Source organism: Salvia hispanica, chromosome 6, assembly GCF_029641045.1.
Source record: "Salvia hispanica isolate PSC_SH4W2 chromosome 6, Shi_PSC_v1, whole genome shotgun sequence".
Taxonomy (NCBI): domain Eukaryota; kingdom Viridiplantae; phylum Streptophyta; class Magnoliopsida; order Lamiales; family Lamiaceae; genus Salvia; species Salvia hispanica.
In genome coordinates this window covers 16,381,212-16,393,543 of record NC_142697.1, presented here as the reverse complement: position 1 = coordinate 16,393,543, position 12,332 = coordinate 16,381,212, and the positions used below count along the sequence as shown (strand labels likewise).

At 38.8% G+C, this 12,332-nt stretch overlaps 2 protein-coding genes and 1 pseudogene across 4 annotated transcripts; 2 read left to right on the top strand and 1 right to left on the bottom strand.

The window, feature by feature from the left end:
• The first annotated feature begins 1,108 nt into the window (after positions 1 to 1,108).
• LOC125207171 (uncharacterized) lies at positions 1,109 to 5,786 on the top strand. Of its 3 annotated transcripts, none has more exons than XM_048106397.2 (8): positions 1,109 to 1,266; positions 2,167 to 3,218; positions 3,300 to 3,585; positions 3,854 to 4,063; positions 4,280 to 4,453; positions 4,583 to 4,780; positions 4,857 to 4,970; positions 5,303 to 5,786. In XM_048106397.2, the coding sequence occupies exons 2-8, from the start codon at positions 2,191 to 2,193 to the stop codon at positions 5,648 to 5,650; spliced, it is 2,358 nt and encodes a 785-aa protein (XP_047962354.1). In that variant the 5' UTR covers positions 1,109 to 1,266; positions 2,167 to 2,190; the 3' UTR covers positions 5,651 to 5,786. The 3 variants fall into 3 exon arrangements, with proteins under 3 accessions (XP_047962354.1, XP_047962355.1, XP_088917865.1); XM_048106398.2 differs by lacking the exon at positions 1,109 to 1,266 and adding an exon at positions 1,389 to 1,682; XM_089061739.1 differs by lacking the exon at positions 1,109 to 1,266 and adding an exon at positions 1,755 to 1,999.
• A 900-nt stretch (positions 5,787 to 6,686) lies between these two features.
• Positions 6,687 to 8,051, top strand: LOC125206291 (beta-D-glucosyl crocetin beta-1,6-glucosyltransferase pseudogene; annotated as a pseudogene).
• On the bottom strand, positions 8,017 to 11,151 carry LOC125204133 (Leucine-rich repeat receptor-like protein kinase family protein). The gene is made up of 2 exons (XM_048102695.2): positions 8,609 to 11,151; positions 8,017 to 8,531 (listed from the first exon to the last, which is right to left on the bottom strand). The coding sequence occupies exons 1-2, from the start codon at positions 10,890 to 10,892 to the stop codon at positions 8,170 to 8,172; spliced, it is 2,646 nt and encodes an 881-aa protein (XP_047958652.1). The 5' UTR covers positions 10,893 to 11,151; the 3' UTR covers positions 8,017 to 8,169.
• Between the last annotated feature and the right edge of the window lie 1,181 nt (positions 11,152 to 12,332).

The following is a 12,332-nucleotide window of genomic DNA, read 5'->3' as shown; positions in this document are numbered from 1 at the left end:
AATTGTCTCAATATTTCCATTTCTTTAATTCGTGACCATTAACCTACATATCTTGTCATACAAATAATGTGACGGGATCAATCTAAAAAGTCTTAGTATAAAATTTGTAAATATAAAATATCTTAGCGACAATCGTAGCACTAATTAATTCACTCCATGCAACTGCAAGTCCAAGAAAAAGTATTCTACCATTTTTTATGGACAAAGACAATAGTCCATCTGGTCCACCAAAGTAGGGCAAATCATAATTGTGTACAAGACTAATCACATCGGTTGGTCTTTGATCCATACACCCCACCCAAAAATAACAAATATCTTTTGAAACTAAAAAGATATATGTATAATTATAAAAATAGGCTGCAGTGCATTGTGCCAGCTCTGATTAAAACGTTGGATAGTAGAGTGTCGTTGTCGGTGATGGTTCATGTGGAAACCGACGAATCACAGGTGACGCTTACATTGTTGACCACACACATAACAATCATATATACATTGTCATTATCACCCCTAAAATATTATTTTCAGATCATTGTATTTATTCTATTCTCTTCTCCTCTTCCCTGCCTTTTATTATTCTTATATTTTGCTTGTCTAATTTAGGGAATGATGCTTTTCCAAATATTCTACTTTGCTTATGTCTAAATATTGTTACATCAAATATGTACAATTAAATATTTTATGTGTGTTACCATAAGATTTCAAATCCAAGTGATCAAATTCATTAATTTAACTAGTATTATCCACATAATAAGTATGAGTAGCAAATATATTAAATATTAGATAATTAGTACCTAAAATCAGAAAGTTTAGCCCAATTTGATATTTTCCATGAACATCGTACCTAATTTATTTCCAACAAAATAATTTGAGTTGCATAACCGATTTTGAACCCAAAAAAATTATTCTGAAAAAATATTTTGTTGGTGTAACGTAACGCAACCGGGAGTTTAGGTCACTTTCCTCCACCGACACCCCGGCCCGGCCCGGCCCGCATCTCTCACATGTGTAAACATCCAATTACTATATTAAAATAAAATAGGCTTGCCGTGGGGCCCTCCTCCGCACTCCTCTGTAACTCCCTTCTCACCTCACTCCACCACCTCTAAAACACACACACATATTCACATGGTCCTGCATTACTAGTTTCCAGCCAAGAGAGAGAGAGAGAGAGAGAGAGAGAGAGAGAGAGAGAGAGCAGCGAGGAGCTTGGTTGGTGACAGTGGAAAAAGCTTGTGAAGTTCGATGTTGCTATTCCTAAAAGCTACGGTAAATTACCATCTGAATTACACCTTTTAACCCATTTTTTTTGGATGGTTTGGAGCAAAAAGAAATCGCTTTCGCTACTCTCGATGTACATTTTTTCTCAATTGTTTCAATTCTTAGATCTTGTCGTTTTGGAATCTGATCACTTTGCTTGCCATATTATTTTATCCTCAATTTTTTGTATGGGACTGTAGTTTTTATCTCTTCTCCTTTTAAATCCGATTGAAGCGGCATTAGGTTCTAGATTGCGTAGAAATTATATTCTGTGGTGTTGTTATTATATTGTCCCAGAATTTTTCTTCTTTGGCGGTTTAATCTATTCGCGGAAACCGCCATGGCAGTTACTATCACTTCTTCTGCGGCAGTGTAACCGCCTGCATTCATCATTTTACTATCGGAATTGCAGATTTCTGGATACGGTAGTAAAATTCTTGGCTTCGCCGTAGTTTTGTGTGTTTTTGCTTAAACGAATTGTGCAGCAGATGTTATGTTCTATGCTAAATCATTTGATTTTTTTTCTTCCCTTTATTTTGATGATTTCTTGTTGTATGGTACTCGTTTGATTAAGATATTCACATTTTAGTTCAACTCTGGCGGTGACCTATTAAGCGTAGCGGTTGTTTCTCTCCTTCTCTTTGTGAATCTGAAAAGTGATAAGCATTAAATTGGAGTGTGTGATTTCTTATTGTTCGTCTGATCAAGCTGGAAGTCTCTCTCTCTCATCGTTGAATTGGAGGTTAATTAGTAGCATAAAGATGATTCTTTTATTTCTTAATCGGAATGTGGATAAAAGAGTAAAAATTGCCGATTTAAAGCAGTTTAGTTCGGTGAACAAGTCTAGCCCGAAAAAAATAATCTCTAGCCTTGATTTCTTATGTGGTTTCCATTTTTGTTATGGTTCAGAGATAAAGAAGAAATATATACAGCATGAAGGAGACTGACAGGAGAAAGGGCCTAAACAACAAAGAGAAAACCCGTCCTGCAAGACCTGAAACGAGAGATCGGAAGCTGCCAGGAAAGAATGCTGGTAGAAACTTGAAAGAAAGAGAGGTTGAGGCCAAGTCTTCGTCTGATAAACAGAACAGAAATTTAGGAAGTGGTGTCGAGCCATCAGAAGCTTTCGAGAATGTGGTGATAGATTATGTCGATGATGAGTGCAGGTCAGAGGAATCACTGCATAGTACCAGAAATCTCAAAACGGATGAGAGACGAGGCAATGAAAAATTGAGTGATATTTCTAGTGATATGGATATTGTGGATGAATCCGATGCTGAGACTACTAATGATTCAGTTTCATCTCAAGGGGATCCACAAACAGCAGATGAGGGTAAAGCAGAAAAAGTTACCCGGGTTAGAAATCTTTCATCTGGCTCTGCCCAAGCACAGAGATTGAAATCTGATAGGGGAGCAAATAACCTACAGACTAAAGCATCTAAGCAAACTCCAAGGAAAGGGCCTGAAAATGGGTTATTAAAATCTGCCAAGAGTTCATCTGATAGTTTGAAAAATATGAAGGTCCATCCAAAGGCTCTTTCTGATTCCTCCGAAGGGGCTGATAGCCAACCACTTGAACAGGACAATGGAGTGGATCCCCTGGATGAGGCTTCCAGTGGTGCTCTTACTGTGTGTAGTGACGATGAAGCAGTCAATACTGAGGAAAATCGCAAGCGAGAAGACAACATTGATCAAGATCAAAAGATTGAGGAAATGGAAACAAGGATCAAGAATCTTGAGAGCGAACTTAGAGAAGTTGCTGCTCTTGAAATTGCACTATATTCTGTGGTTCCCGAGCATGGTAGCTCCGCACACAAGGTGCATACACCTGCAAGACGCCTTTCTAGGCTATATATTTATGCTTGCAAACACTGGTCTCAAGATAGACGAGCTACTGTGGCTCGAAACACAGTGTCTGGGCTTGTTTTAGTTTCTAAATCCTGCGGCAATGATGTTTCCAGGTTAGTATAACATGAAATTCTTCTGGCTAGTAAGCATGTACATAAGGAAATCCAATATCTCATATAGACTGTCTTATTTAGGTTGACATTTTGGCTATCGAACACTGTTGTTCTAAGGGAAATTATATCTCACGCATTTGGGAGTTCATGTCAATCTAATGCTTCTGCAAAATTATTCAAGTCCAATGGAGATGACACAAAGTCATCTACAAATAACTGGAAGAATAGTGGTGGAAACAGACAATTGAATAAGAAGGGTTTCTTGCAGTTTGTGGATGATTGGCAAGAAACAAGAACCTTCACTGCTGCCTTGGAGAAAGTTGAGTCCTGGATTTTCTCAAGGATTGTTGAGTCAATCTGGTGGCAGGTTATTTCTCTATAACCTTCACACAGAAAACTATGCTAGTATTTTGATTACTTGAGATAATCAATTGAAGGATTGAACATTAATCATCTCACTGGATTGCTGCCATGCTCCAATTCAGTTTGTTTCTCCATATGTACTCTTTCATCTAAAATTTAATGCATCAAATTTTGCTTTCATATAATTTCGGCTATTTTGATTATTATCCACATTTCTATAGTCCATTTAAACTCTCTCATCTGATTCTAAAGTACTGTTTCTATTGGTTCAGACACTGACACCTAACATGCAATCACCTGTTGATGATTCTACCACACCCAAAGGTTCGGATAGGTTACTTGGTCCAGCCCTTGGTGACCAGAAACAAGGTAGCTTTTCCATCAACCTATGGAAAAATGCCTTTCAGGATGCTTTCAGAAGACTTTGCCCTGTTCGAGCTGGGGGACATGAGTGTGGTTGCTTGCCAGTTTTGGCTAGGAAGGTGCATTGCGCTTCGTGCTACTCTTTTTTTCCATCATTCTACCCATGTCCGTGTATAGTGTATTTTTCTGTTTCTTTTTAGGAGATGGGGAGGGGGTGATTATCATGTTGTATATGATATTTAAGCTGAAGCATGAGTTTCTTTTCTTTTAATCAATATTTTGGCTGCATGGTGATACCACTGAAAATAACTAACCGGATATATGCATTTTATTAGGTGATGGAGCTATGTATTGGCAGGCTTGATATAGCCATGTTTAATGCTATTCTTCGTGAGTCGGCCCATGAGATCCCTACTGACCCTGTATCTGATCCAATTGTGGACTCCAAGGTTTTGCCTATTCCCGCCGGAGATTTGAGCTTTGGTTCTGGTGCACAACTTAAAAATTCTGTAAGTGCCTTGCTTTATTCTAGGCAATCATTATCATATGAATAGTAGAGTTGCTTGAGTAAGGTCAAGAGCTTAATCGCATACTGTATTATTTCCTTAAAGTATTATGCTGACTGCACACTTCCTCAGGTTGGCAATTGGGGAAGATGGTTATCTGATTTTCTTGGCATGGATACTGATAGTTCTGCGCAAGATGTAAATGCTACGCTGGAGAACGATGATAAGCAAGGTACCAATAAACCAAAGAGCTTCCCACTTCTTCACGCCTTGAGTGATCTTCTAATGCTCCCGAAAGATATGCTCATGGACCGTACAATAAGAATGGAGGTCAGCCGAACTAAATCTTGCTTTGTCATATCTCCATGTTATGTTTATCATCATCTCATCCATTGTCTCATTATAGGTCTGTCCTGAAATCAGTCTCGCATTGGTTAAGCGAGTTCTCTGCAACTTCTCTCCTGATGAGTTCTGTCCCGATCCTGTCCCAGGTTCTGTGCTAGAGGCGCTAAATGCTGAGGTATGCTATTATTTGCATCACAGTCTTTAGCAGCTCTCTCTATCTTCTTGTCCAAATAAAGTATTCTCTGTGAGCACACTATCCACGGCAGTTGCATTCTTGTAGAAACGATGGGAAAAGGGAACTTCCTGAATACAGTTTGAGTTTTGTGAACAAGTATCATTTGACAAATTATTTGTTCAGATAAAGGCGCGATAATTTGCATGTTTTCTATGCTTTAGACATCAATCAAGCCTTTGGAAACTATTCCCTCCTTTCTGGTGATTGAGATTTCAATATTTTGACTATGTTACTGAGGTCTCTATTTTAAAGAGTTGATTTGCATTTTACAGTCAATCATAGAGCGTAGAATATCAGGGGAGTCCGCCACTAGCTTCCCTTACACTGCTGCTCCGACGGTGTACACGCCTCCCTCCTCTTCCGATGTGGCAGAGAAAGTCGCCGAGGCCGGTGCAAGCACTAAGTTCTACAGAAGTGCATCATCCGTACAGAGAAAAGGGTACACCAGCGACGAGGAGCTGGATGAAATGGAATCGTGTTTGTCTTCTGTCGTCGACACGCTTCCTCCATCTCCCACTGCCGTACGGGGAAATGGCAAAGGTAGCGGCAGTGAAGTAGGTGGCGATGATGGAGCCAACGCTAGGTATGATCTTCTTCGTGAGGTCTGGCAATCCACATAGAGACGGATGGGATATGCTTACTTGCAAGAATTGTGTATGTATTTTCTTTATGTTTTTTCTTTATTATGAGAAACAGGTAAATACTGAAAGAACTGAGTGAAAAATTTTACTATAGCAAAAAAACATAATTCATCGATTCCATATGTATATTACGCCCCTTTTCTCACATTATAAATGGACCACTTTTTTTTTTTTTTTTAATTTAGAAAAAAGATTAAATTCGCTAAACCTTTTATAACTTGGGATTAAATTCGCTGGCCTTTTAGAATACGAGATCGAAATATGCAAATTTTTTGGAACAAGTGATTTTTGTTTTTTGTCTTCTTTTTTCTTATTATTTCTCACACAAAATTTATGAATGGGCCAAACTACCCCACGTAAGATTGAAACCCCAATTCTAAATCATATTTACCTCTTTTAGTTGGTGGCAAAATCAAAATATAATCCATATGTTTAGGTGATATTTGGCTTCTTAAATAAAATAGTACTACTAAGATATAGTCTAGGATTTGAGATTATTTTAGTTGGAAGGGGTTAGCTATGACTAATTTTTTCATGATTATTCATTTAGGATTAGGTTGTGGAATTGAATCTTATAAACCAAACTCACTAAATATTTAATCACGAGATACTATCTTGCAAATCGTATACCCCTTATAGTATAATTTTGATACAGTTTCTTCTATCAAGAAAATTATACATATCAAGAAAATATTTAAAAAAATTTAACTTAAGAGTATAATAACCATTTATTTTGAAGGATCCCATTTATAATATCCCAATTCCCATGGAACAACGTAAGGAAATGTAAATTCAACTCCCAAAACTGTGAGGCCTACATCCGAAAAACTTCTCTTTTCGTTTTCTTTTCACAAACATTATGGAAAATGCTATCTTTTGCACCAATGCATGGAGAATAATACTATTCACTAACAAACAAGACAGAGAGAAATGCATAAATACATAGATATGTCCCTGTTTCGATCATCTTCTACAACTCATGACAACTGCTTCAAGTCTGTATTTTTTTTCAGAAATGAATTCCACCAAAACCGAAAGCCCCCGTATTATGATGTTCCCATGAACACCCTAGCCAAAAAACTCACAGCAAAAGGCTTCTTCATATACTTGTGCTCCACTCACTTCCATCCATAACAAAATCACTCAGAACTTCTCAAACTCCATACAATTTCATCCGAGCTCCCTGAGAAGTTGCACACCACCAATGGCCTCCCACCCCATCTTCGATTCCTTCAGCCATGGGCCCATTTTCTTACCGAAGCTGAAAACATCCCATCTGTTATATTCATCACTATTAGCTCGGTCATTACCAGTTTCATGTTCCACTACTTTAAGAATCCAGACACTGAGTTCCCTTACAAGAACATCAGGTTTCATGACTATGAGTCTCGTTTCATGGATGAGTTGTTGGCGAATGCAAGGGACTGTAAAGAGAGAGAGAAGGGCTCTGTAGGAGTTAACAAGTCTTGCAAGATTGTTCTAATCAAGGGTTTTAAAGAGATTGAAGGGAGATACATTGATTGTGTGTCTGGTTTGACTGGAAAGAGGTTTGTTCCTGTTGGCCCTCTCGTTCAAGGGCCCTCTATAGATGATGCTGGGAACTCAGAGGTGCTCTCGTGGCTGGACAAGAAAGAGGCGAAATCGACTGTCTTTGTCTCGTACGGGAGTGAGAACTTCCTTAGTAAGGAAGACATGGATGGGATTGCTCTTGGATTGCTGCTATCCAAAGTTAACTTTATTTGGGTTGTGAGGTTTCCGGAAGGTGTCGTGCACAATGATTGTCTTGAAAAGAAGTTTCCAGAAGGATTTCTTGACAAGGTTGGTGATAGGGGTAAGATTATAGAAGGTTGGGCGCCACAGACAAAATTCCTAGTACATGCAAATGTAGGAGGCTTTGTGAGCCACTGCGGTTGGAACTCTGTGAAGGAGAGCTTGGAGTATGGAGTTCCTATCTTCGCGGTTCCAATGCATCTGGACCAGCCCATTAATGCTAGGCTAGTCGAGGAGGTTGGTGTAGGGATGGAGGTGTTGAGAGACAGAACGGGAGGCTGAATGCAGAAACCGTTGCTGCAGTCATCAATCATGTCGTGGTGGAAGATGGTGGTGGCAAGTGAGGGGGAAGGCTGATGATATTAAAACGAAGCTTGCCTGGAAGGTCGATCAAGAGATCGATGAAGTTGCTCAAGAACTCATGAGCATTTGCAGAAAGAGCTCAACCAATATATAGCTATTTGATCATACTACATTAGCATATTGGTTGTAGCGGTGTTTTGCTTATTGTGTTGCTCTGTCTATTTAATGCAGAGAAACACTAATAAGTTGAGTAGTAAATATTGATGTTAAAGTTATGTCAAAGTTCTTTATATATAAATATGCATAGGCAGACAAGATTATATTACATTGATCAGAAAAGATCAAACCAAAATACAAGTTTCCCTTGTTTCAAAACATTGACAGAATGAGGATGTGAACACAGGTAGGTTCAGACAGGAACTGAACTAAGCAACATCAGCAGACAACTCCAAACCTTGAAAAGTAGTGGTTTCAAGTGACTGAAGTGCTTTGACAACTTCAGCCATTGATGGCCTCTTCTCCGGCATCACACAAGTGCAACGTAGCCCAATTTCTAGGGCTTCGAGCATCTGCTGCAAATGCTGGGAGGATCTTGAGATATTGGGATCAAGAACTTTGAGGGAGCCATTGGTTATGTTGATCTTTCTTCTTACCCACTTCACAACGTCAAGTGTAGGATCCTCCGGTTCCGTTTCTACTGCTAGTCGACCAGTTAGGAGCTCTAACAGGACGACGCCAAAGCTGTATGTGTCAATCTGTTCCGTGGCCTTCTTTGTGAGACCATATTCTGCACAATACAATATGAGAAAAAATCAGCCGACAACTTAAAAACAAAAGGCAGCATCTAAGAGCATAGCTTAATACCTGGTGCCAAATAGCAGGATGTTGCAGATTCTGACGAAACTACTGACTGAAATACCTTCTCTCCGATGATCCGGTCCAAGGAAAAATCAGTGAGCTTTGGCTGGAAATCAGCATCAAGAAGCACGTTGTTCGACTTCAAATTTCTATGCAACAAATGTGGGAGGTAATCCTTGTGAAGATAAACCAGTCCTTGAGCAATGCCGATGGCGATCTTGAGCCTCAAACTCCATGGCAAATCGAGGTCGGGTTTGCCAAGAAGATCACCAAGGCTTCCCTTTGGCAGGTACTCATATATCAAGAATATGGAATCATCAGAGTGGCAGAAACCAAGAATCTTCACAATGTTTTTGTGTCTGATCTTTGCTAGAGTCTTGACCTCATTTTGTAGAACCTTTGAAGACTGGCTGGTAAAATTCAGTATCTTCTTCACAGCAACAAGCTCACCACTTGGTAAGGTGACAACATAGACCCTCCCGATATCCCCACCACCACCACGGGCTGTCTTCTCATCCATCGACATAAGCAAGTCGTGCTCAGTGACTCTAAGGGGATAAAAGAACACTGATCTCCACATCCCTGACTGAGCTCTCTGCTTGTGAGACCTCATTAGATAGAATCCAAACGCCAAGACTAAAAGGGCAAAAGCGAGGGTTATGATAACTAAAGCACAGGTCAGTTTAGCGAAGCTGGATGGTTTGACCTTTGGCTTGTCATCACCTAAACAACCATGGGGAAGCCCCGGCCCACATAACCCGGCGTTTCCCTCTAAATACGAGGCTGGAAGGCCTGAAACCAACGAAGCAGGAACTCTGCCCGATAGCTTGTTGAAAGAGACATTAAAGAGAGCAAGCTTGAGCTTTTCAAGCTCATGTGGAATTAAACCAGTCAGATTGTTTTCAGAAAGATCCAGGTAGGTTAGCACAGGCAGATCAGCCAGAGATTCAGGGATCTCACCTACAAAACTGTTGCTCGCCAAAGACAACGACACCAGCTTCCTACAGTTCTTCACCTCTGGAATCCTCCCGGAGAGAGAGTTGTGGGAGAGGTTGATGATGCTCATGACAGGCGAATCACAGAAATTCGGAGGGAGATCTCCATACAAACGATTCAATGAGGCAGAGAATCTGTACAAGTTTCGAACTCTGCCAATGCCCTGAGGAAACCGGCTGGTAAAACTGTTGTTATCAATCTGAACATGCTCAAGCTGAGCAGCTTCTGAGATCGAATCAGGGATTTCACCACTAAACATATTGTTTTCAGCTCTGATGAGCTTGATTTTAGGCAGTGACCACAACCAAGAAGGAAAGTTTCCACTAAAACCATTGTTATGAACCTCAAACCTCTCAAGATTCTTGCATTCACTGATCAAATCATTTGGCACCAATCCATTAAAGAAATTTGTGTGCAAACTCAAACTCACGAGACCCTTAGCTTCACAAACCCCATCAGGAAATGGCCCAGAAAGCTTGTTTTGTGAAACATCAAAAGAAACTAAATTTGGGAGTAACAACTCAATCTGAGGCAAAACACCAGTGAGATTATTTTGAGAAAGGTCTAAAACCATCAAACTCTTCAACCCACTAAAAAGATCTGGTATTTCACCATAAAAACCAGAGCTTTGCAACAAAAGCTGCTCAAGTTTACTTAGCCCACCAATATCAACAGGAATTTGACTAACCAAGAATGTATTATGTGACAAATCAAGAACCACAAGCTCACTAAAATTCTCAAAAACAACAGGAACACTACCTGAGAGCAAGTTGCTGCCCAAGTCAAGAACTCTAAGCTGTTGCAGCAAGCCAATATTCTCCGGGATTTCTCCCTCAATGTGATTCGTGCTGAAATCCAGAATCTCCAAAGTCTTAAACTGAGAAATTTGCTCTGGGATTGTGCCCCATATGAGATTGTCACTGACATTCAAAGTCACCAAAGACTCACATTGAGAGAGGTGGAGTGGGATAGGCTGGTTAAAGAAGTTATTAGCAAGATTGAGATGAGCAAGGCTAGGAAGGTTGCATATGGAAGCAGAGATTTCACCAGAAAGATTCGAGCTTTGAAGATTGAGAGAAGTAACCAGAAATGGAGAGGCATTTGTGCAAGAAACCCCAGTCCAGTTACAATGGTGAAGTGATGAAGCGTTGGACCAGCCAGATAGAATGTTCAAAGGGTCATCAATGGAGTTCTTGAACTGGAGCAAGATTTCTGGCTCAGAAACTGCTGAGGTGAGAAGAAGAAGTGAGAATGACAGTGAGAGAAAGAGATAGTGAGTGCAGGCGGTGGCCATTGAAATTTGGAGGGGAGAGAGTGATGAGTGAGGGTTTGGTGCTACTTTGTTAAAGGGATTTCAGAATTTTTTTGCATTACAGTTTAACAGTGGCGTTTGGAATGTTTCAATGTTGGTATAGAGATTTGCGGGAGAGAATGCAATTAATATATGGAGATGGGAATATTGAGATTTGAGAACACATGAATTGTTGTTTTCAACCTCACCTAGTCAACATAAAGCTAATACAGTACTGTATAGAGTTGGACCCTTTTTGATGGCAACGAAGTCAATGGTGACAAGAAAAAAGAGATTAGCAAATTTAACTTCTTTTGTTTGACGAATTGTTAAATACTAGTACTAGATATAACTACAATCATCATATTGTAACTGCATTAGTTGAAAAACAAGCGTATCAACAAAAATTAAGTAAATTTCAAAGGTTTTGAAATCATGACCAATTTAATGAGGATGACAGCTCAAACTATCAAAAAATGGTCGAGCATCCAAGGATGTGTGTGTGAGAAAGAGAACTTTCATAAATAGAGGTTTGGATTTCAGAAAGGAAGCTATGTTATTTTGCAGAAATAAATGGAGTTTTACTTTGACATTATATTTTTTCTCAAAATAAGGAATCCAATGCGACATCTAATCATACAAATTTAGGGATTTTGTTCTTTTTCTGTGTCTATAGGATTTGACCTTACACCAACCTATAATAGTAGTAACACTATTATTGATTTATTTCATGAAACATCCGTGATTTTTTTGACTTTCAGAAACGAACTTTCTACTACAAGTTTTACGCAATTTGCATCTATGTCAAGGACATATAATGATATAAGCATAGTTGTTAATTTTATACAAAGAATGTATACTTTGAATGATTTCAAGAAATAGGAGTACTTGATTATGCTCAAAGAATAGTTTGTGAATAAGCAAGAAAATTACGAAATGCTTACTAATAGTAGTAATAAAAAACGGATCAAAAAATAAAGTAAAAATAAAATAAAATAATTAACAGGTGTGATTAAAAGACGAGTTATATTATATTATTGCGTATCCGTCAATTTCTCTAGGCTAGACAGCTTCTTCACGTAAAGATAACATTCATTTGATTGATTTATTTATTTATAATAGTAACTTTAATTTGTTTGACAGTAACTTAATAACTACATATAGTATGTAATAATGTAAAACACAAAGATATCAAAAATTAATTAACATGATAAGAAATAAATATATCCGATGCAAAATGATATATTTGCAACGAACGCGACAACAAATCTACAAACCTTACCACCAAGTGAAATTCATAATAGTACTACTAATTATACATTGATGCAGTTATGTTCTAGGAATGTGTTTGCTTTGAGTTACTATAAAAAAAAAAGAGATAAGCATCATTTATCACCTTATACCATGTTTGCTTTGACGTAATACTTAAAAAATTCAGGTAGT

Excerpts from the sequence above, each read along its gene's own strand:
- LOC125207171 (XM_048106397.2), top strand. The coding sequence starts at position 2,191 with ATGAAGGAGACTGACAGGAGAAAGGGCCTAAACAACAAAGAGAAAACC. Across the intron at positions 4,064-4,279 it reads TGCCAGTTTTGGCTAGGAAG|GTGATGGAGCTATGTATTGG; the intron begins GTGCATTGCGCT and ends GCATTTTATTAG. Across the intron at positions 4,971-5,302 it reads TAGAGGCGCTAAATGCTGAG|TCAATCATAGAGCGTAGAAT; the intron begins GTATGCTATTAT and ends TGCATTTTACAG.
- LOC125204133 (XM_048102695.2), bottom strand. The coding sequence starts at position 10,892 with ATGGCCACCGCCTGCACTCACTATCTCTTTCTCTCACTGTCATTCTCA. Across the intron at positions 8,532-8,608 it reads ATCCTGCTATTTGGCACCAG|AATATGGTCTCACAAAGAAG; the intron begins GTATTAAGCTAT and ends TGTATTGTGCAG.